This window comes from Mirounga leonina, unplaced genomic scaffold, assembly GCF_011800145.1.
Source record: "Mirounga leonina isolate KUSES-001 unplaced genomic scaffold, KU_Mleo_1.0 Mir_175, whole genome shotgun sequence".
Classification (NCBI taxonomy): Eukaryota; Metazoa; Chordata; class Mammalia; order Carnivora; family Phocidae; genus Mirounga; species Mirounga leonina.
This window is the reverse complement of record NW_023270453.1, coordinates 9,548,567-9,570,555: the sequence shown is the minus strand read 5'-3', so window position 1 is coordinate 9,570,555 and position 21,989 is coordinate 9,548,567. Positions and strand designations below refer to the sequence as shown.

General features: G+C 44.4%; 1 protein-coding gene across 2 annotated transcripts in view; it reads left to right on the top strand.

Annotated features, from left to right (window-relative positions):
- The window catches only part of CAMK1D (calcium/calmodulin dependent protein kinase ID), a 428,556-nt gene that overhangs the window by 349,832 nt on the left and 56,735 nt on the right, over nt 1–21,989 (top strand). For both annotated transcript variants that reach the window (XM_035021641.1, XM_035021642.1), the window contains exon 4: nt 16,752–16,890. In XM_035021641.1, coding sequence (XP_034877532.1) covers nt 16,752–16,890 — 139 coding nt within the window. The remainder of the gene's footprint in view (nt 1–16,751; nt 16,891–21,989) is intronic.

Genomic DNA, 21,989 nt, shown 5'->3' with positions numbered 1-21,989 from the left:
AATTAAGTTCTTATCTGAAGGGATCTATTGATAGGAAAAAGACAAGACTCACATTTATATGAGTGAGGTGCCATTTACCAGTTATTTGAGGTCACATCATGTAAGACCTTGGGAGATGTAAGGCAGGCTCTTTCCAGAGAGAATGAGGCTCACTCCCTTTAAGTGAGTTATTCCCAGAGGTCATCTAAGAATACCACATTTGACAGATGGCTCTGTGCATTATAGTTCTACTCCATTCCCTAAGAGAACTTATATCAGAGACAGGGAGCTGTATTAGTGTGTGCAAGACAGCAGGCAGTGAGAGAGGGCTTTCTAAAAAAGGAAATAGTAGCTCCAGTGAGAGACCACCTTTGTATGGCATCAAAAGGAGGAGAAGGAATAGGTAAGGAAAAGACAGGAAGTGATAAAAGACAAAGGGAGAAAATTCTAAGGTTTGTATAAAAGCCTTTGCACATTTGTCATCCTGTTGATAAAATAAGGAGTCTAAAAAAGCAAAAGAGAAGATTTTTAAGATAAAATATAATTCACTACCACAAATTCACCCTTTTAAGGTATGAAATCCAGTGTTTTTTAGTATATTCACTAGATTATGAAAACGTCACCACTATATAATTCCAGAAACTTTTCATCACCCTCAAAATAAACTCTGTACCCATTAGTGGTTAGCCCCCCTTCCATCCCCCATCCCCCCGACTCCAGACTTTGGTAAACACTAATCTTTTTTCCATCTCTATAGATTTGCCTATTCTGGAAATTTCATATAAATGGAATCACACAATGTGTAGCCTTATGTCTCATTTCTTTCCCTTAACATAATGTTTTCAATATGTTTGCAGTGTTGTATAGTATGTACCAGTACTGAATTCCTTTTTATGGCTGAATAATATTCCTGTACGAATTATATGGATATACCACATATTGTTAATCCATTCATCAGTTGATGCCCATTGGGTTATTTCCACTTTTTGGCTATTATGAGTAATTTTGCGATGAACTTCAGGTACAAATTTTTATAAGCATATATATGTTTAATTCACCTAGCAATGAAATTGCTGGGTCCTATTGTAACTCTCTGTTTACATTTTGAGGAACCACCATACTCTATTCCCCAGAGGGGCTGCACCATTTTATATTCCCACCAGCAATATGGGAGGATTCCAGTTTAACCACATTCCCACCAACAGCTGTCATTTCCATTTTTTCTTTTTGCTTTGTTTTTAAGTTATAACCATCCCAGTGTGCATGAAGTGGAAAGGCACATTTTAAAACACTCTGGCAGCAAAGAAAGGTGAACACTAGAACATAAGTTCTATGCTTGGGGCCCTCAGTTCTGTGCCCACAAAAAATGAAGCTTTGTGGGCACAGTGAATGAGTTTGGTGGCCGTTGGTGCTGAGAACCCTGTCACTTGCAGGACTGTGAGGATGTCCACTCTGGCCTCACTCATTAAACAGAACCTGCTCTGTTTTATAACAGCCCGAGTGATCAAAGCTCATGGTTATTTTCAAATAAACGTCTATGTAAACACACACCCCAGGCAAAAACACTAGAAACAGAGTGTGCTGAAGAGAATAGGAAAGGTAAATAATTCTGGTCGCACTGAAGAAAGTGTGTCTCTGCCTAAGGTGGCTTTGTGAGTTTTTTAGGTATTGCTGTATATGGGTTTTTATTTGTGTTTTTGTGTTTCCAAATAGAAGAGAGGGTGGTGTAAGAACTTTCTTCTAGAAAACTATGAATCAAAGACAGCAACTTTGTTGAAAGTATGTCCTGGGGCCCCTTTGGCCCTTGGACAGCATATTAGGCTGTAGTTGGCCTTGAAGGGTTTTTGTCATCAAAGGTGCATTTAGTATTTGGCTGGATGCCTGCAATTACCTGTAAAAGTAAAAACAGAAGTTACTGAGTCCTTAGATCTGTCTGCTTGGGGTTCAAGTACCTTAGAAGAGCTTGCCAGACATCGTGGGGGCACTTGGAGCAGTAGATGAAGTATTTACAAATGGGAATTTTCCATGTCGTATGCTCCCATTCCATTCCAGAGAACGTTTTGGGGGGGCCGTGGGGGGATGGTCTCTGGACAGACAGACAGCTTCTGAAAATACTTCCTCTTTTCCTGGTCCTTGCTGCCTCTTCTGTTCCCCTCTTCTTCATCTCCTCTTCTTTTGCTACATTGTTTTCTCTGCTCTCTGGCTTCTCTTATAGATAGTGACTAGGGTTGCTAGAAAAGTGTCTTTTAAGAGGCAACAGGACGCAATGCCAGGAGACCCCACCATCGAGAACCATGTGACCGTAGGTGAGTGACACTGCAGCCAGGGTACCCCTGTCCCCATCAGCAGAACGAGGGGCTTCACCAGATGGCCTCAAAGGTACCTATGTTTTGGAGGCCAGACATTTATTTTTCTGAATACCACAAATGATGCCGTTAATCGGGGTTTGGGTTGAGCCAAGGAGTTCTAGAAGCTTCAGAAACCTGGACGTTGAAAGTTCCTGGTCATGCATTAGTCAGGGTTCTCCAGAGAAACAGGGCCAATAAGGTGTGTGTACACATGATGTTTTATATATTTTATATAAGTATATATACATATATATAAAGAGATTTATTGTAAGGAACTGGTTTACAATTTTAGAGAGGCTGACAAGTCCCAAGAGCATCAGGGTGAGTCAGCAAGCTGGAGACTCAAGATTGTTGATGATGTAGTTCTCATCCAAAGACTGATAGGCTCAAGACCCAGAAAGAGCTGATGATGTATTGGCTCAAGTTCAAAGGCAAGAAAAAACAGATGTGTCAGCTTTAAGGCACTCAGGCAGGAGGAGTTCCCTCTTTCTTAGCCTTTTTGTTCTATCCAGGCCTTCAGCTGATTGGACGGGGCCCACCCACATTGGGGAGAGCAATCTGCTTTACTCAGTCTACCTATTCATATGTTAATCTTGCAATAAAAAAAAAACACCCCACCCTCACAGACACACACAGAATAGGGCATCCTGTGTTCCTGTCAAGTTGAAATGCAAAATTAACCATCTCGGCCCCAGTCAGAGATACAGCAAAGAGAAGCTAAGGAGCTATCCTGGTGTCTAGTTTGGCTGGGACTACTCCACTCTTTACCCCTCATAGCTCATAATATTTAAACTTTTCTAGTTATTATTTATTAAAATACATATATGATAATTTATAATATATTTAATTTATAGTACAAATATATAAATATATATATATTTAAAAATGGTTCAAAAGCAAGCATAGTAGTAGTGTGCCTTTCAGAAGAATCTTGAGTAAGCAATATTTCTGCCAAAGTCCTCTTGTGGACCTGAGGGAGTACAGAACCATTCTGTGCTTAGAACATCAGGAAGAAAGAAGGGGAATGATGCATGAAGCTCATGTGAGCCCCAGCCATCACATCTTGGAGACATGCTTGGTGTTGGAAGAGGGACCAGGTGGGCAGGGCTCGGAGTTCTCCTTTGGGACAATTTTAAAACTTAAGGAGGGAAAGAAAGAGCTTCCTTTTTGGAATCTGAAAAACTACTGCAAGCCGCTCCAAGCTTCTGATCTGGGGATCAGTGGCAGCCCAGAGTGACTCTCTGTCGGTGAGGACAGCGGCTACTTACACAGCCCATTGGGAGGGGCTCCACTGTGCCATGTCCCCAAACTGTGGGCAATGGGCATGGCCGCACAAGGCCTGGAATGTTCCTTAGCAGTGACGGATAACAAGCCAAGTGTGGACTACAGAGGTTCAGATTCTTTCCATGACTTCTGTTTCTCTATTGAATTTGATTGTCACTGAAGAGGTTTTACTCTCTTATTTTAATGATTTGTGTTTGCAGAGAGACAGTTTCCTTGTAAAAATATGAACTGGAGGTCTTACTAGCGATCCATACCTTGACAAACAGTCTTCGCCCAAAGGCCGCCCCTCAGTTTTGGGCATGGCTGCTTCAAGGAGACAGTAATTCTAAATTGTCATTCAAATTTCAGGGTGGTAGTTTGGGGTTAGTGACCTGCCTTCTTAATGGACCTTATCAACTTGGAAGAAACTTTTGCCAACTTTTTATGTGAAGGCTCACACTAGACACAAACATAATATGGTTTTATAGGTTGTGACATGTTGTCTTTGAACATGTTGCAACGATCACATTCAATGTCATGTGGCATCTTATTTCCCTCTTTGCTAAGTGTGGAAGGTCAGTGTGTGGCTGCTAGAAAGAAAAAAAGAAGAAATCCACCAGCAAGCATTACTTTTACCCAATATGGGCACTAGGACACATAGGAAGTATGTTCTAGAAGCTGCTGGCCATATAGCCACGAGTGAAGGTTTTGTTACAGCCTCAGCCTTGCAGCAGTTTGAGCTGAGTGAAAGAGCGATAGAGCGGAGGGTTGACCTGGAATGTCTGGCAAGTGGTTCGTTTTGTTACCTTCCTCCTAAAAGAGCACATTAATTGAAGAAAACATTTCAGTGCACATATAATGTGTATGTGTACATTTACCAGGGAATGCCTTAAAACACTTAGCCATCAAACATACAAATGACAACAAACTCCGTGGCTTACCTGCTTTTGTTCTGCAGCCTGTTTGGGTCTCTTGTGATCAGCCCCATCCTGTCCACATGGCACAGATCGGGCCGAGTCATTGCCAGCCAGTCCCTCACCCTCCGCCGCCAAGCCCTGATCTCTAGCACTCACTAACTTACCCTTTGGCAGATTCTCTGAAATGCGTTTTGGACATCATTTTCTTATTTCTTTGTTTTTACTTTTGTTTTTGCATTTTAAAAAATTTTAATTCCAGTTAGTTAACATACAGTTATATTAGTTTCTGGTGTACGATATGGCGATTCAACACTTCCATATAACACCCGGTGCTCATCACAACAGTTGCACTCCTTAATCCCCACCACCTGTTTCACCCATCCCCCTATCCACCTCCCCTCTGGTAACCATCACTTGGTTCTCTATAGTAAAGAGTCTGGGTTTTTTTTGGTTTATCTCCCTTTTTCCCCTTTGTTTGTTTGTTTTGTTTCCTAACTTCCACATATGAGTGAGATCATGTGGTATTTGTCTTTCTCTGACTGACATATTTCACTTAGCATTATACTCTCTAGCTCCACCCATGTTGTTGCAAATGGCAAGATTCTTTTTTATATCTGAAGAATATTCCATTGTATATGTATACACCACATCTTTACCCATTCATCTTTTGATGGACACTTGGGCTGCTTCCATATTTTGGCTATTGTAAACACTGCTGCAGTAAACATAGGGGTGCATGTGTTCCTCTGAGTTTGTGTTTTTGTATCTTTGGGTAAATACCCAGTAGTGCAATTACTGGATCATAGGGTAGTTCTATTTTTAATTTTTCGAGGAACCTCCGTATTGGTTTCCACAATGGCTGCACCGGTTTGCATTCCCACCAACAGTGCATGGGGGTTCCTTTTTCTCCACATCCTCGCCAACACTTGTTATTTCTTGTGTTTTGTATTTTAACCACTCTGACAGGTGTGAGATGATGTCTCATTGTGGTTTTGATTTGCATTTCCCTGATGATGAGTGATGTTGAGCACCTTTTCATGTGTCTGTTCTTGGCATAATTTTTTAAATGAATGATTATAAAAATATGATGAAGGGCTTCTCTTAATGTAGATGCTTGTAGGTATGACCTTCTATTGAGGGGAAGCCACAAGGTCTAGTCTGCTCAGGGTCCCTGGGCAAAGCCAGGACATTCTTCAGAGTGTGGGTGCCTACTCCAAGCAAAAAGTCAAGACCCAGAGCAGAGGAGGCCAAGGGAGGATAAGACGGGTGAGACAAAGCTATAACATGCAAACTAGCAGCAGGTTTAGGAGGCTGGGAGAGCAGGAATAAATGAATGAATAAGGGAGGGAATGGATGTGGTGGAGAGCAAGAGAAAATTGGCTCAGCTGCTGGTCTGCTCCATAGAGTAGTCTTCGGGGCCCTTCTGTCTGGTGCTCTGTGGCACATGCTTTGAGGATGTGCATGATTGCTGAAGGATGCCATGCCCAGCAAGACCCAGACCCCACTCACTATGCATTTCTTATGCAACATCTTTTTTTATTCGGTAAATATTTAGTTAGTGTTTCATCTGTGCCAGTACCCTGCTAGGCCCTGGGTAAAAGCAGCAAGGAGGCTGAAATTGCCTCTGCCTCATGGAGTTCACCATCTGGGATAGGTGGGGAGGACAGAGCATTACACGAATGAATATACCAATATATACCAATATACCAATAATTAACTCTAACAGCTGAGTGTTGCATAGAAATACAGGAGTTAAGAGAATATAATTGGGGGGAACCTAATCTGGTCTGGGGGTCAGGAAAGCCTTTTCTGAAGTAATGACATTCACCCCCACAATGAGTAAGAATCAGATTAAGAAACTATGTGAGGGTTCAACAAGTACAGGGGTGGCCTGGAGCCAGGGAACCCTGCAGTGGGTAGCCGTGACCATGACCTTTGTCGGCGCTATTGATAGAAAGTAAACTTGGGGAGCCCACAGACTTCATCAGCAAAGGCACTGAGCATATCGCAAGGCTGAACAGTAGACAGGAGATTTTTATTTTGTTTTTACTTTTTTGAAGGCATCGTTAGATCTTTCTTGCATTACCTAAATACACATGCTCTCCCACACATATGCTGTAAGGTTTTCAGCAGAGATCCCCATTGGCTGAGAAACACTAGAACTCATATAAATACATACAATGAACTTCATTAAAACTGGACAAACAGGGCGCCTGGGTGGCTCAGTTGGTTAAGCGACTGCCTTCGGCTCAGGTCATGATCCTGGAGTCCCTGGATCGAGTCCCACATCGGGCTCCCTGCTCGGCAGGGAGTCTGCTTCTCCCTCTGACCCTCTCATGCTCTATCTCATTCTCTGTCTCAAATAAATAAATAAATAAATAATCTTTAAAAAAAACCGGACAAACAAAAAAGAATTTAAAATGCAGTTTTTAAGCTTGTCCTAAAATTGGAGCCTTAGCCAGTTGCCTTCAGAGTCTGACTCTCTGAGCGTGCATGAGAGTGTGCGGTCGCTCTCTTATCAGCTTTGAACACAGCCCCTTACCCAAGATAGACAAAGATGTGCTTACAGTCCAATGGCAACTCCCTACATGGGAGTTACAATTTATGGACTATCTGTATCCAAGCCACATTCCTAGACCTATTCCAGAGCCATCTCCTGCCTCTTCCAGTTGTTATCTGCTCAAGGAATGCAAGGCTATTCTAATATTAGAAAAATTATAACAGAACAATGTGTTGCCAAGTAAAATCTTCCTAATTGGAACTAATCCTGGAAAGCCAGGGTGTAATAGTCAAACAGTTCTTTGCAGAACTTTTCCCCAAACTGTATTTAAAACATCCAAGAGTGTCTGTTCCTACAGAGCCCGTGTTGTGTGTGTTCTACCAGAAGGTCACTGTGTGGGGCTATGGCATGTCAGCTAGTGCTTGATGAACCTAGAACATCTCAGGAAATACGCCGTGCTAGGTTGATAGCATTCTGACCCTCCCCTTGCAAATCCTCGTTATATAAGGTTATAGAAAGATTACTAATTAGTGCAGAAGAAGTCACAATACTAAACTGCAAGATTATGTAATAATGCTGAAATTTTCACAAATCTCTATCCTAATCAGGGGCATGGATATTTTCCAAAATTCCCAGCCTGTCTGCGGGGAACAGAGAAGCACAGGGGCTCTCGTGTCCAGAGAACCAGAGGTCCTGCGCCACCTTCCTCTGGTGGCAGCTCTGTTCCTAGCAGCTTTCTCACAGATGCCTTGTCTGTGCACCTGCCCGAGATCCTCAGTGGGAGGGGAGAAGGCACTTTTGCAGAACAGTGAGGCATGTGAGGCATGCCAGGAATCTGTCTAGGACAGACTTGCATTGTCTCACTTGATTCTTAAAGCAAGTATAATTACCCCTTTTACAGAGGAGAAAAATGAGGCTCAGAGAGCTCAGTCCTGGGTACCCGTCTCTTCTCTGTGTCCTCAGACATCTCCAGTCCCACAGTCTAGAGGCCATCTCATATGCCAATGACTCCCGGCTCACTGCCTCCAGCCCTGGACTTCGTCTTGCCCAATACAATGGATATTTCTCTGTCCTCATGGTGCTTGACCTCTCAGAGGTTTCCATGGCACCACACTCTCCTCCTTGGTTTACATGGCACCACACTTGGTTTACATGGCACCACACTCTCCTCCTTTGCTTCCTATCCTTTGCCGGCTCTTCCTTATCTGATTGTTGGCATTCCCAGTGCTCAGACATCTTTCTTTTATCCAACTGCACTCTCTCAGTGGTTGATCATGTCTAGCATCTTGGCTTTGGGGACCATCTCCCTGTGGATGACTTGCTGATTTTAAATGCTAGTCCTGATCTTTGTCCTTGAACTTCAGACTTATACCCACAGCTGTTGCTTGATATCTTCATCCAAAAGGCACCTCAGATTCCACATATCCTACTCAAGGCTCTAGGTCTGAGCAATCCAATACGGTAGGGCCATGTGGCTATTTACATTAATTAAAGTTAAATGCAAAAGACAATTCTTCAGGTGTGCTGGCATATTTCAAATGTACAGTAACCTCCTGTGACTAGCAGCTACCATATTGGACATTGTAGGTAAAGAGCATTCTGTCATTGTAGGAAGTTCTGGTGGTCAGTGCTGTCCTAACCCTTCCAAACCTGTTCTTTCACCAGGTCCCACATTTCAAATAATGGCGCTACCACCTGGCTGTGTCTCAAGCCAAAAATCTAGGAGGCATTCTTGATTCTTCTCTTTCCTGCATGCCCATGTCAGCCTCATCAGTGAGTCTTGTCTACTGTGTCTCCAAAACGTACTCCACGTGTGTCCACTTCTCTCTAGTTCCAGTGTTCCCCAAGCTGAACCACCCTCCTCTCTCACCCGGATGTGGCCACAGGAGCTCCTCAGTGATCTGCCTGTGGTCACTCTTGCCTCTAAAACCCATTCTCCACGTAGCAGCCAGCATGATCATGAAAAAATATAAGTTCACCTGTCCCTCAACTGAAAATCTTCTAATGATTTCTTACCAAAGGTAGGATAAACACATCCTGTTTGAACATTCGTTTGCATGGTGCCTTAGTCCATTTGGGCTGCCATTACAAAGGACCATAGACAGTGGCTTATAAACAGTAGAAATTGATGTCTCACAGTTTGTGGAGCCTGGAAGTCCTAGATCAGAGCAACAGCATAGTTGGGTGCCAGTGAGAGACTTCATGGCCCAATGACCTCCCACAGACCCCACCCCCAAATACCATCACATTGGGGATTAGGTTTTCAACATATGAATCGAGGGGGGTGGGGCACAAACATTCAATCTGTCACACGTGGCGCCATATGATCTGGGCCTTCCTCTTTCTCAACCATTCTACCCATTGCCCACCAGACTCCAGTCACTGCTGACCTTTTTTTTGATCCCCAAATACTGTTAAGACCTTTGCTGTCCTCAGGATCTTGGGACTGGCTCACCCCTTTGCTTCCCCTCCATGGTCCCTCGGCTGGCTCTTTCCTGTCATCCAGGGGTGGGGTGGGTCCTGGAGCCTGCTCAAAAAGGGTTACACCACTCATCTCAGGCTTGTTTCGGTTCTCTGTACCACATTTTGGACCCTGAATGTTTTTCATTTCTTTATTTGTGGATTTCTTTCTTTTCTTTCTCTTCCTTTCCCACTGGAATACAATAGTCGTAGATACTGGGGATTCAAGAGGAATAAGATATGCTTTGCCCTCTTGGAATGCAAAAACCTAAAAATGATTTCTAATTATCTTTATTGAAACGAACAGGTGCTTTGAGTTAGAGGAATTATTTTCTCTTGAAACCTTGAACATGCTAATAATTTCTCAATAAATCCTCTGGTCTTTTCCTCACGAGTAATGCAGAAGTAGAATTTCTTTATTAGGGTCTCAGCAAGCAAGTTTCCCATACACAATTAAAATGCCTTTAGTTGTTTCTTTTCCATGGTTTTGGCCATAACCACACTTGCCCTGGCCCACCTCGAGGGGCAGCCGGCTGGGAACTAAAGGGGTGTAGTTGGAAACCTGGAGAGAAGATGATTCCAAGGAATCCCTGAGGCCCCATGGAAAGCAATGGAAGTTGTTGCTTGGGTGGGTGGAAAATCAGTGCACACAGCAGAGCGGGCCAACAAGGGTCTGGAGGAATGGGTTTGCTCCTGTGAACACCTCTGAGGGTGGCAGGAAGGCTACAGGGCCGAGAATCTAAAAGCTGTGGGCCTCCAGGATGGCAATGACAGACCTTTGTTGGATGACAGCATGCACATCTCAGAAAGGGCCCTTGGCCCATGACGCCCCTCACCCCAAACCCACACCCACACACGGTCACTCCTTTAGCAGCATCCCTTTCCGAAGTGGGTCACCTTAGATCCCAGGTAGATTAGAATTTGCTGTCTTCCCCTGCAGCCCATCTGAGTCCAAGGCTTGATTTGCAGATTCCTTTATGATGTGACTTCATCCTCACCAGGTGCATTTTCCAGATAAGTCAGCCTGCTGTACATACATTGTTCCTTCCTGCCTCCACCCTCTTCTTCCACCTGTCGTGTCCTTCCTCTTAACTCTGTTCTCTCAAGTCTGCCCTGCCTTCGGGAATCCTCTTTCACTGACTGTATTCCCCCAAAGATATTTAGTTCACCAGAGACTCCTTTCATGACAATCCAAATTACTGGGGTCTGCCTGTCCCCTGGGCTTTTCTTCACTTGACTAAATATCACTTGTCCTTTAAGACAGCTCAGACTCTCCTTTTCCTGCCCTGTCCCTAGGACCCTTCTAGGTGTCTTTCTGGGATTTTCCAAAGCACCTTCATCACCCCCCCACCCCCCAGCTTCAGAACCATCTACACTGTGCTTACTTGTCTGTGTATCTTAGTCCCCACCCCACCCCTGCCATGGTGGACGATGTGCCCCTTGGAAACAGGGACAACATATTTGGCTTGATACAAGATTATTTGATGATTTGATGATTAAACAAAGCATAGAATGCAAATACAGTGGAAGAAACTGTCCCATCCCCCCAATAAATCTTGAAAAACACAAGAAGAGAATGTAATTCAAAGATCCCCTGTATGATTATGGGGTATCCTTTATATTGCCCAGTCTATTACTTTGCTAGGGATGCTTTAACAAAAATGCTACTGACTGGGGGGCTTAACAACAGAAAGTCCAGGTTCAGGGGGTTGGCAGATTTGGTTTTTCCTGAGGTCCATCTCCTTGGCTTATAGGCGGCCATCTTCTCTCTGCGTTCCCATAGTGTTGTATCTATGTGCTCACATTCTGGTCTCTCTCTCTCTCTCTCTCTCTCTTTCTCTCTTATATGGACACCCATCATATTGGATACATCTGACCTTATTGAACCATAATTACCTCTTTAAAGACCCCACCTCCAATACGGTCACATTCTGAGATGTACGAGGGGTTAGGATCTCCACATCTGAAATCAGTGGGTGGAACACCAGTCAGTCTGTAACACCCAGACATCGAGAAGGCAAAATAGCCAGAATTGAAGTACAATGGAACACCAGGAGTTACACTGATCCGGTCCATGAGGTGGAGAGGCATGCGTTTGTGTTTTGGAATTTTCTGAACAGATTGAGCCAGGAAGATATTATGAAACTGAATTCTAAGAAAAAAATATATTTTTATTATTAAAGTAGGATTTGTCAAAGGAGGAAATATTGAGGATAGAGGTTGCATGGAATAAACCCCTAATCTTCCCAGAGTGGGTGAGAGAGTCCCCCCAGGAGCAGGGTGCATGGGTGCCAAAGCCAAGGGAAGCTATGAGGATTAAGAACACAGGCCCCGGAGCTGGGCGGCTGCCCTGTGTGGGAGGAGGGAAATCCCAGAGACCACAGAGTTGGGATCTCATTGAGGAAAGAACTGGGAAGACGGGCCCTTTCTTTCTCCAGGCTCGGTGAAAAAATACACACCTCTGCCATCTGGGCCTTGGGGGTCTCACAGGTGAAAATGCTTCGCTTGCAGCCTCTCTCAATCACATCCTGCATATTTCATCCTTCCTCTTAGGACTACATGTGAATGGGGGAGATGGTTCTGGAAAAACACATTTATAACTAGCGCTGCTCTGGGGCACATAAAGGCCACCTTGCTTCGTAGCCGTGTCCCCAGCTCTTTTCTGCCATCGCTGTCTAGTTAGGTAACAGCGGTCTTTGTAAATTTCAAGGCATATTTGCTATAACATTGCTTTTTATTATCTCAGCATTACTGCTAATATTTCTCAGACTGCTCTCTAAAATTAACAGCACAGCCTTATACCGTTTGGCCTTTGAGGGAGAGAAAAAAGTTTTCCTTGACCCTTGTCAGGTCCCTGGCTAGCTCTGAAGATGAAACGGACGAAGACAGATTAGTGGGAAGAAAACACACGTGTTAATGAAGTTTGGCAGTTACTTGGGATCCTTCCCCAGAGAACGAAGACCTGGGTGGAGTGATCAGAGCTGGAAGCTTCTATACCTTTTACACAAACAATAAATTTGTGAAGAATTGACAATGCAGACGGGTTTGGGCCAGGGATGGTAAATGGTGAGGAGTCTAGGGAGCTAAAAGGTTAGTTGAATGAGGTTTGTTTGTACATTCCCTGGTGCAGTCTGTGAACTGATAGAGTCTATCTCCAGTAAAAGGAGAACTTATTTCTTGCCTTTAGACAAAAGAGGGGGAATATTTTTCTTGCATTTACTGCTTCTTAATTGCTTGCAGCTCAAAGTAAATTTTATGTCAAGGAGGCATATTTTGGGGTGACATATTCTGGTTTCCTGCAGCCTTCTTCATATTTTATTATACCTATCTTCTAGAGGAGCAGGTTTTTGGACCCCATTTTTCAGCATTAGCACAACAAGTACTATCTTTTAATGAATGTGTATATATTGTTGTAAGATAAAAAAAAATTTAAGTTATACTTAGCAGTGAATTTTAAAACAAGGGGATAACATCTATGGAAACTGCATGGAGAAGTTCAAGTGCATGTAAAGAATGGCTTGGTCTACCCAGTACTAACAGTGGGTGCATGGTATGCTGACTCGGTTATGTCGCGGTATGCTGTGGTGGAATCAGAACTTACCGTGTACTTGATCCAGCAGCGTTGAAATTATGTTTCTTGACAATGATTCTTTAATTTGAAGAGAATTGCACTACTTAAAATTTTACAAATAAACTGAAATTTTGTTGAGATTTCATATTTGCATATTTAAAATTCACATGCAGGGATAGCAGGACAATATAATAGACATGGAAGATCAGAGACTGAGCAAACCCAAGTTCAAAGCAAAAACAGGTTGTTCTAAATTAATGGAAAAGTTTAAATTAAGAAGAATAGAGAATTTTGAATGATGTCTGTCCTCTCCTCTTTAATTGCTAGTTTCTTTCTTTTTTTGAAGATTTAATTTAATTTATTTATTTAAGAGAGGAGGGGAGGGGCAGAGGGAGAGAGAATCTGAAGGAGACTCTGCTGAGCCTGGTATGGTGCTCGATCCCATGACCATAAGATGACAACCTGAGCTGAAACCAAGAGTCAGATGCTTAACCCACTGAGCCTTCCAGGCACCCCAATAGCCAGTTTCTTTCTACATCTACACCCCCCCCCAATGAACCTCTCTCCCATAGCCACCATTAATTAATTTTATTTGTTGATCTGTCATGATGGTTCTACTCCTTTTTCCCCATCACCTGACCCCTGACCCTTCTAACTCTGTCCCAGTGCTTGGCCTGCTCTCATTGGGGTACTCCATTTCTAACGTGGAGCTGTAAACCATGCACTTGGGAAACGTGCTGTAAAAGGTTATTGATTGAAGAAAGCAACCTGTCAGTCAGCTCAGCAGCCAACCACCCGACCTATTCATGATCTGCAGGCCTGAAAATGAGTCACACCCCTCACCACAATTCTAAACTTACATTCCCATCAGTGATTCTGGGATTCTGGTGGTTCACAGATGGTTTTCAAAATAAGTGGGTGTCTTAGCTCAGGCTGCCATAACAAAATACCAGAAACAGGGCAGCTTAAATGACAGACATCACAGTTCTGGAGTCCGGCATATCCAAAATCAAGGTGCCAACTGATTTGACTCCTTTTAAGGACTCTTCCTGACTTATAGATGGCCTTCTCCTTACTGTGTACTCACATGGCAGAGAGAGAGAGAGAGGGAAGGAGAGGAGAGGAGAGAACTGGACTGGATTCTGATTTCTCTTCTTATAAGGACGCTAATCCCACCATGAGGGCCCCACTCTCCTGACCTCATCTAAACCTAAATACCTGCCTATGACCCCATCTCCAAATGCCATCACACTGGGGCTTAGGGTTTCACATGAATATGGGAGGGGGCATAAACAGTTATTAGTACATAACAGTAGCCATTTGAAATGTATGCTTAAGGAGATTTTTGAAAAGTATACAGTGATTTGCAAATTTTAAGGCATTTTTATGAGTATCCTTACATTTTTTTTTTTTATTGGCAAGTTTTTTGACTTCTCCCCTCTGCCTTGGTTTCTAAAGAAACCGAATACTTTCTGAGCCCTGTTCAGAAGAAAGCCCTGGTGCAATTTGAAATTTCAGAACTGAAATATCAAATGTGCGGAGCATGGAGACCGTGACAGAACGTACTACAGTTACAATTACACTTCAACTCTGATGCTTCAGTTCTTACTGCATAGCTGCCCTATCGGAGGACAAATATTTGCTTCAATAAGATCTATTAATACCTTATAGATCACATAGGAGATGTGATCTTTGAGAGAATGGGAAGCAGGAGAGATCAGTTTTGAAGGAGGGAGAGAATCTGGTAAAGGTGGGTCATAGAGTACTCAGGGTGGGAGGTGGGGGCAGTCAGGGGATGAGCATTCCTGCCTGAGCTCTTCCAGTAGGCTGCAGAACAGAGGATGTGAGCGGCAGGCAGATCAGTGGTAAGAAAGCGCGGGAGCCCTTGGAAGGGGTGCCATGATTGGAATGTGGGTGGACGGCGGAGGAGGAAGAGGGGCAGAATCCAAACAGACCTTTCCTCCTTCAGAGCTAATGCTGCCAGGATTGGCACCCACAGGGCACGGTAGGTGGCCCCTAGTGGGCACCCAGGGAGTCTTAAATGAATGCTTGAAGAGATGATCAACTGAAGTGAACACACACAGGTTCTGTAGTAGACCCTCAAGGTCTACAGAGTTCTTCCACTGGAACTCATGGCAAGAAGGATCTGAAAACATGAAGCCTGGTGAGAGCTTGATGTCCTGCTGCTGAGGGGGGGAGGTCTTGGGATCTGGGTTTACTTAAGGATGGACCATTTAGACAACCTGGTCATCAAAAGATGTTTCGCCCTGATGTCTCCATTTCTTTTCACTCTCTGAATTGTTTATTGCTCCCGAACGTCTTTCCTTTCCTTATCTTGACTGCTCAGTTTGCTTTGGAAACAAGACATTATCCAAGCACAACATCGCTTAGAATGACTCTCGGTAATGGGAGACACTTGAACACCTAGGCCTTTTAAAGCCGCAACTGGTTTTCTTTATTGGTTTTTTAAAAGGAAGGTTTTGGTGGATCAGCTATTGCCTATTAATTGCCATGACTTGCCGCACATGATTCAGAGCTGCGTGTGTGTGTATGTGTGTTACTGCTAGGGCATGTCTTTTACTGTATCTATGAAAGCTGTAAAAGTTGTTTGGGAAACCGTTTTATGATTTTAGTAGTTCAAATAAATCATCTTCATTTTGTTTTTGGAAATTCTCTTTTTATACAGGAAAATGGTGTTAATATATCCCTTGAAGCTGATTTCCAAGATGGCGTAATTATTTGAAAGAAGCACTGTGTTTCTTGGAGGAGTATATATTCTGTGGGTTGGAAGGCTAGGCTGGGGGATTGTTCCAAGTTAGATTTGTGCAGCTCTGTTACTTTGCTAAACTCAAAGCAACAGCAAATATCGGAGCTGAATGGGGCTCTGGGGGCTGTCCACCTGGGCTTGTTTGACCTTTGCCAATCTAGACAATAAATACAATAAATAACAAACACAATAAACACAAAGAAAACGTATAGTGCAGCATGAATTTCAAAACAAATTAAAAGTAAATATCACCAAAAATCAGTGTTAAGGTAATGGAGTGTTGTTCCTCTTCCTTTTTTTGTAAATCACAATTGGCTTTCAGGTTCTGATGCCTCCGAGGGCATGCCCCTACCTTCTGTTGGATATGGTTGACTAGATTAACCCCTTTATTTTACAGATAAAAAGACTGAGGTCCGAGATTCAAGGAACGCCCATGCCCTCACCATATTAGGAGCAGAACTTGGTCAAGAACCCAAACATTCCTGTGGCTATTCATTGCTTTGCCCACAATACTGCCCCCCATTCTCCCTACCCTCCAGACCTTTAAGGATAATTCCTTATGTGAAGGAGGCATTCTATCCATCATCTCCCTGTATCTGATGATGCCAATATTCTAGAAAGTTGTTCTGACCTTACATTGTCATAGCAGGTTGGAAGCAAAGGCCAGAAGAGACTTCTCAATCCTGGCTAGTCCATGAGCCCTGGTTTATTTGTATTGCCTTTATTCCATTCTGGATACTCATACCATCATGACATAGAAACGCTTCCCTGGTATAGCTTCTGGGGAATCCATGGGGCAAAACTTAAATCTGAAAAGGAATTTATTTGGAAATAAAGTTTGGTTCTTTTGTCATATTGAAATCTCTTATTGATGGCTTTCCCTGAACAATTTCAGGTCCCTCAAATTTCTTATTTGTTCTTTTTTTAAAAAAACAAAACAAAACAGTGTATCCGGCGGAGAGCTGTTTGATCGGATAGTGGAGAAAGGATTTTACACAGAGAAAGATGCCAGCACTCTGATCCGCCAAGTCTTGGATGCTGTCTACTATCTCCATAGAATGGGCATTGTCCACAGGGACCTCAAGGTAAGGCCGTCACTTAGCAACATCCTCCATGACCACTCTCCCACCCACAATGACCTGTCCAAGAGGATAGTCTCCAGAAAATGGATGAGGTTGCCTTGATGGCGATATGGGTGGAATGAATGGTGGACATTTGTGTACTGTTAGTTGTCAGGGCCTTTGGGACCCAAAGAAAGATGATGTAGATCAATGACACTGGCCATCATTTGGGAGATTTTATAACCACGATACAGCCAAAGGGCCCCAGGGAGGTAGGTTTTGTCTTGCTTCAAGCCGACCTGAAAGGTAATTTTGTTTAGGATCTATTGGCCATGAAAACCTTTCTCCCAGTGCAGTTCTTCACAGTCTTCCCCCAGTTCTGGCCCCATTTTGGTACACCATGCTGAGTAAAAGAAAGGGAGCGAGTACATAGAGGGCATGACAGAAGAAGACAAATGGAAGGTTACCCAGAAAAACAGGTTGAACGACCTACGATCACAGCCTTCCCCCGGTGTCCTGTAGGTTACAGTGTTATCTTTTCTTGATGAAGAGTTGGCATACTGACCCTTCACCCAATAGCACTGAAGGATCGGGGCCTTCATCGGGCACCCTGGCATTTCATCCCTCCCCGGTCAGTATAGATACCAAAGGGTAGGTATCAAACATACGCCATCAAGGGTAGATAGCGAACATATTGATTGGAGGAACAGCAAAAAAGCAATGAAGGCTGGACTGAGGCTTCATTCTACAGCGGCCACGGGTCCAGGCCCCAGAGCTCACTGCACCAGTAAAGACAGAAACTCCACTCCAGCCCACATACCTGCACTCACCTCATAAACACAGGGATTTTATTGCAATGAAGCCATGCTCTGCATGACTCTGTGAAATCTAAATCAGTTTAAAGAACAAACCAGAAGCCTTTTTTAAAACAGAATTTCAGTAACTGTCCATTATCTAGTACTGGGTGTGAATAAATGGTATAGCTTTTCTTTTCGTAAGGTCTCACTGTGAAGTTCTCTCCTCTTCTTCTCTGTGATATTTTCCAGCAACTAGGGGAGTGGCTCCCAAATGTTAGCCTACGTCAGAATTGTCTGGCCCCACTCCAGAGGTTCTGGTGCTGTGGGTCTGCAGTGGGGCCCAGGAACTCACATTTCTAAGGGGTTTACAGGTGATGCTGATGTTATCCTGGGAATATTCTTAGAGAACTGCCAGACAAGGGTATTTGGGAATGTTGATGGAGTCCTTACAGCTTTTGCCTTTTGCAGGCTTCTTGAGAGCTGAAATGGGCTGTGAGTCCAACTGGTTAATCTTCAGGACCTAGAGGCCTTTGAGAGGGCTAAGCCCACTTGGCCCCTCTATGCCAGGCGGTGGCGCCTGCTCGGCTCTCTCGTGCCCTCACCAAATGCTGATTCCCTGCTTCTAGAACACAGGAGGCAGCTCTCTTAACAAGTTAGCGTGGTGACCGACCACAGAGGTGTCCCATGATGGGCATTCCTACGCAGAGAACATTCCTCGAGGGGCACTGTGTATTCCCCCTTTGGAAGGCAGATGGGCTGCACAGGAGAAACTGCTTTTTCTGCCCACACAGAGCTTTCAGGGAAGGATTTGAGGCTCCCAGCCCCGGCAGCTGTGAGACCACCAGGCTGGTGATCACTGTGGAAAGAAGTGCCATGTTGGGACCTTTCGTCGCTGCTTTTCAGAGACACAGAGGAGTTTGAGCTACATGGCAGAAGTTGGGCTAGGGTTATTAAATTTTCATAAACATCTGAGAAAAATGAAAACACAGTGTATGCTCCAGGGCCAAGAACATGATGAGGTTAGTTTAAGATTAGGGCATGATCTGGGATACCACCGCACCCTCACATGCGAATACACCTCCTCCCTCTTCCTCCAGAAAAGTAGTCTCGTGTCTTCTTGCCCCAGGAAGCTACTAGAGACAATCAGTTGTCCTTTTTTCAAAACAAGGGACTGAGGAAGGAAATGTCCACTGCTGCCCCCTCAGATCAGGATAGGGCTCAGCCCCTGCATGATGTTCTTTGTTGTGGGGGGCTGGCCCGTGCATTGTAGGATGCTGAGCAACATCTCTGACCTCTACCTACTAGAACCCAGGACCACTCCTATAGCCGAGACAACCATAGACGCTGCCAAATGTCCCCTGGGGTGCTAAATTGCTACCAGCTGGGAATCACTGAATTAGGAGAGTGATTGTGTATAACATTAACTTTATAGGAAGTGTTGATTCAGATCTTTTAAAAGCTTGTTATGTGAACTATTAAAAGGTTGGTATTGACTTTCCAACTCTAGCATTGGCCACCTGTTGTCTTGCAAGGATGTCATAAAATAAAGGACATTATTTTTTTTAGGTGAATCCTGGGCTTCTCAGGACCCCAGGCAGAATTGCCAGATCCCCCTTGGGCCCCCTGCCTGACCAAGCCCTCCTACTGCCAACTGGGGGCCTCCATCTGGATTACCCCTGAGCCTATCTTCTCTCCCACTTTCCTGTTCCCCACTCCCCTCAAGAAAAAGCCCCGCCATCTTTACTAAGTCAGGAGATGCTTGTGGACAAGTACTGATCTAGGCTGTGAATGACCAGTTTCTTGAACCTCCTTGGTAATTGTCCTGCAAAAGAGTGCTTTGCTGACCCAGATGTATCCCCTGGAAGAAGAATGTGTAAGGAGGGGTATTTGGCCCCATGGCAATCTCTTGCCTAGAGGCAGCCTTGTTGAGTAGCCTGAGGTCACTGGCTTCCCACTCCTTACTTAGCTGTTCAGCTGCAGAAGTACTGGGTCAGGAAGATTAAAAATCAGAAACTTAAAAAAAGTCCTCTCTGCCCCATGATCAGATCCGTACTGTTCATCATGAACCATGTGCACCTTTTGATGAGATTATTTCACCCCATTTTTAAAGCACTATTCTTATTTTGATTATTGATTGGCCCATTTTATTCTCTCTTCAAGCTCCTTGAGAGCACCCTCAAGCATACATTTTGATTTTCTTCTAACCGCATGCTTCATCCACGGAATTAATGTCACTGTGAATGTTAAGTGCCATTCCTTCTCATGTTATGAGTTTGGATGAAGGATAGTATTTTTTCTTTTGGGTTCTGTTAAAAAAAAATTATTCTGACACTTTTTAAACTAAAGAAGACTTTATTTAAGGCTACTGCAAGAATATCACAATAGGGGAGAGAATTGGGTTCAACTCCAAGTTCATCAAGGACATGTGGGGATTTATAGCCTTTGAGCAGAATGAGGGTTGTAGATAGAAAATTGCTAAGAAGGGATACCAAGGATGGGGGGATTCTTGCTAAAGGCTGGCCAAGAACCTATTAGACATTGGTAGACTCTCTCCCTTGACCAAACTTGAGTTCAGCCCCTCCTGAGTCTTCTTTCTGACCAGGCTCCATTCTTGGGCTCTGTGCTTAGTCCATTGGCTCTGCCCATGTAGTCCAGGCTGAGCAAGAATCCCACTGAGTCACTTTGGTGAACATCCCCCACCCTTGAGATCTGATCAGATTCCTTATCCTCCACCCTCCATATCTGCCCACCCTGGCCCGCCTTTCAACAAGGATCCTCTGAAACTGATGTAGCCACACACCCCCCACCCTTGATATCCCCTCTTAGTAACTTTCCATCCACTGACGCTCCCCCTGTTCCTGGGTATAAATTTCCATTCGTCCTTGTTGTGTTAGGACTTGAGTCTACTCTTCCTCTCTGACTGTAGAACCCCATGGCAGTGGTCCCCCTGAATAAAGTTTTCCTTACTGTCTTTACCAAGTGTCTGAATACATTTTTTTAAATAACATGCAAGGTGGGAGGTGAAGAACTTGGCCAGATATCAAGGGTGAGGGAATTCTTCCTATGCTGACTCAGCAGGATTCTTGCTAAGACTAGACTATGCAGGCCCAGCAGACAGGAAGGACACAGAAGGCCAAGGTCGAGGCCTAATCAAGAAGAGGGCTGACTACAGTTTGGTCAAGGAGGGGGTCTTAGGCAGTTCTCAGAATTTCCTCACAGCAGTGGTTGCACATCAGAATCCCCCCGTGGATTCTAACATCCAGAGGCCCGGGCCCGTCTCAAATCCACTGAAGAAGACATGCAGACATTTGGTGTTGTCACAGGTGATTCTGCTGGGCAGCCAAGACTAGAACCACTTCTCGAAATGGGCCGAGTCACTCTATGAGAGAATGGTTCCTCAAATTCAACACTCAGGAACCAAAGATTCATTGCAAACCACTGACAGACGCTCTTGCTTCACTCTTGGGGATGAGAGAAGAGCCAGACCTGAAACAGTGAGGGGAAGTGGCTTCCCCAGTTCTGAGTCTTCCTATTGTGTTTCCCTTAAGGTTTAATGTAAAGGAGAGAAGTGATTTGCTTATTCGCTGGGTCAATCTTCAGAATTTTCCTAGTGGGTGAAGAGGAGAGGTGTCAGTCCTCAACATTATCTCCCTCAGGGACAACGCCATTAATTGAGGCAGCCCTTCTGTGTTCAAGCTCCGTCCGAGCAGGACTGGCCCGGCCCCGGAGGCTGGAACATCTCCCTCGGTCTCCCTGAGCTCCACTCTCTCTCTCTTTTTTGTTAAGAATGATACCCAATTTTTCATAAAACATTATGCAATGAAGCTTTATTTGCTTCATTGTCTCCCTGCTGCACCTCTGCTTTGCCTCCCCTCGGCCCCTCCTACGGAGCTGCCTTGGAGGTGCCCCTGAGGTGCAGAACGGTAGTGGGGACGGGAACTGTGATCACACCTCTGCCACATGTCGAGCTGAGTTCTGTCATGTATTCTTCCGGGAAGCAAATGAAGAACCACCACAACCCATGTTTTCCAGAAAGGCAAACAGAAGCTCAGGGTACTTAAGGACACGTGGCTATGAAGTGCTGGGTCTTCCGTGATGACATCCCTCTATTTCCCAGGAAGCAGAGTCAGGGGAGGGGGTGTCCACTGGCTCAGGAGAGGCGAAAGCGGGACGCATCTGTCAGAATGACAAGACATGGGACGTTACTAAAGGCGGGAAGAGAGACCCTTAGACTAGAGAGAGGTTGCTAACAAGGGTCAGAAAAAGGGAACAGAAGAGCCCCTGCAGAAGTCATGTCATTTCTGGGGATCCCCCCTCTCTCAGCCC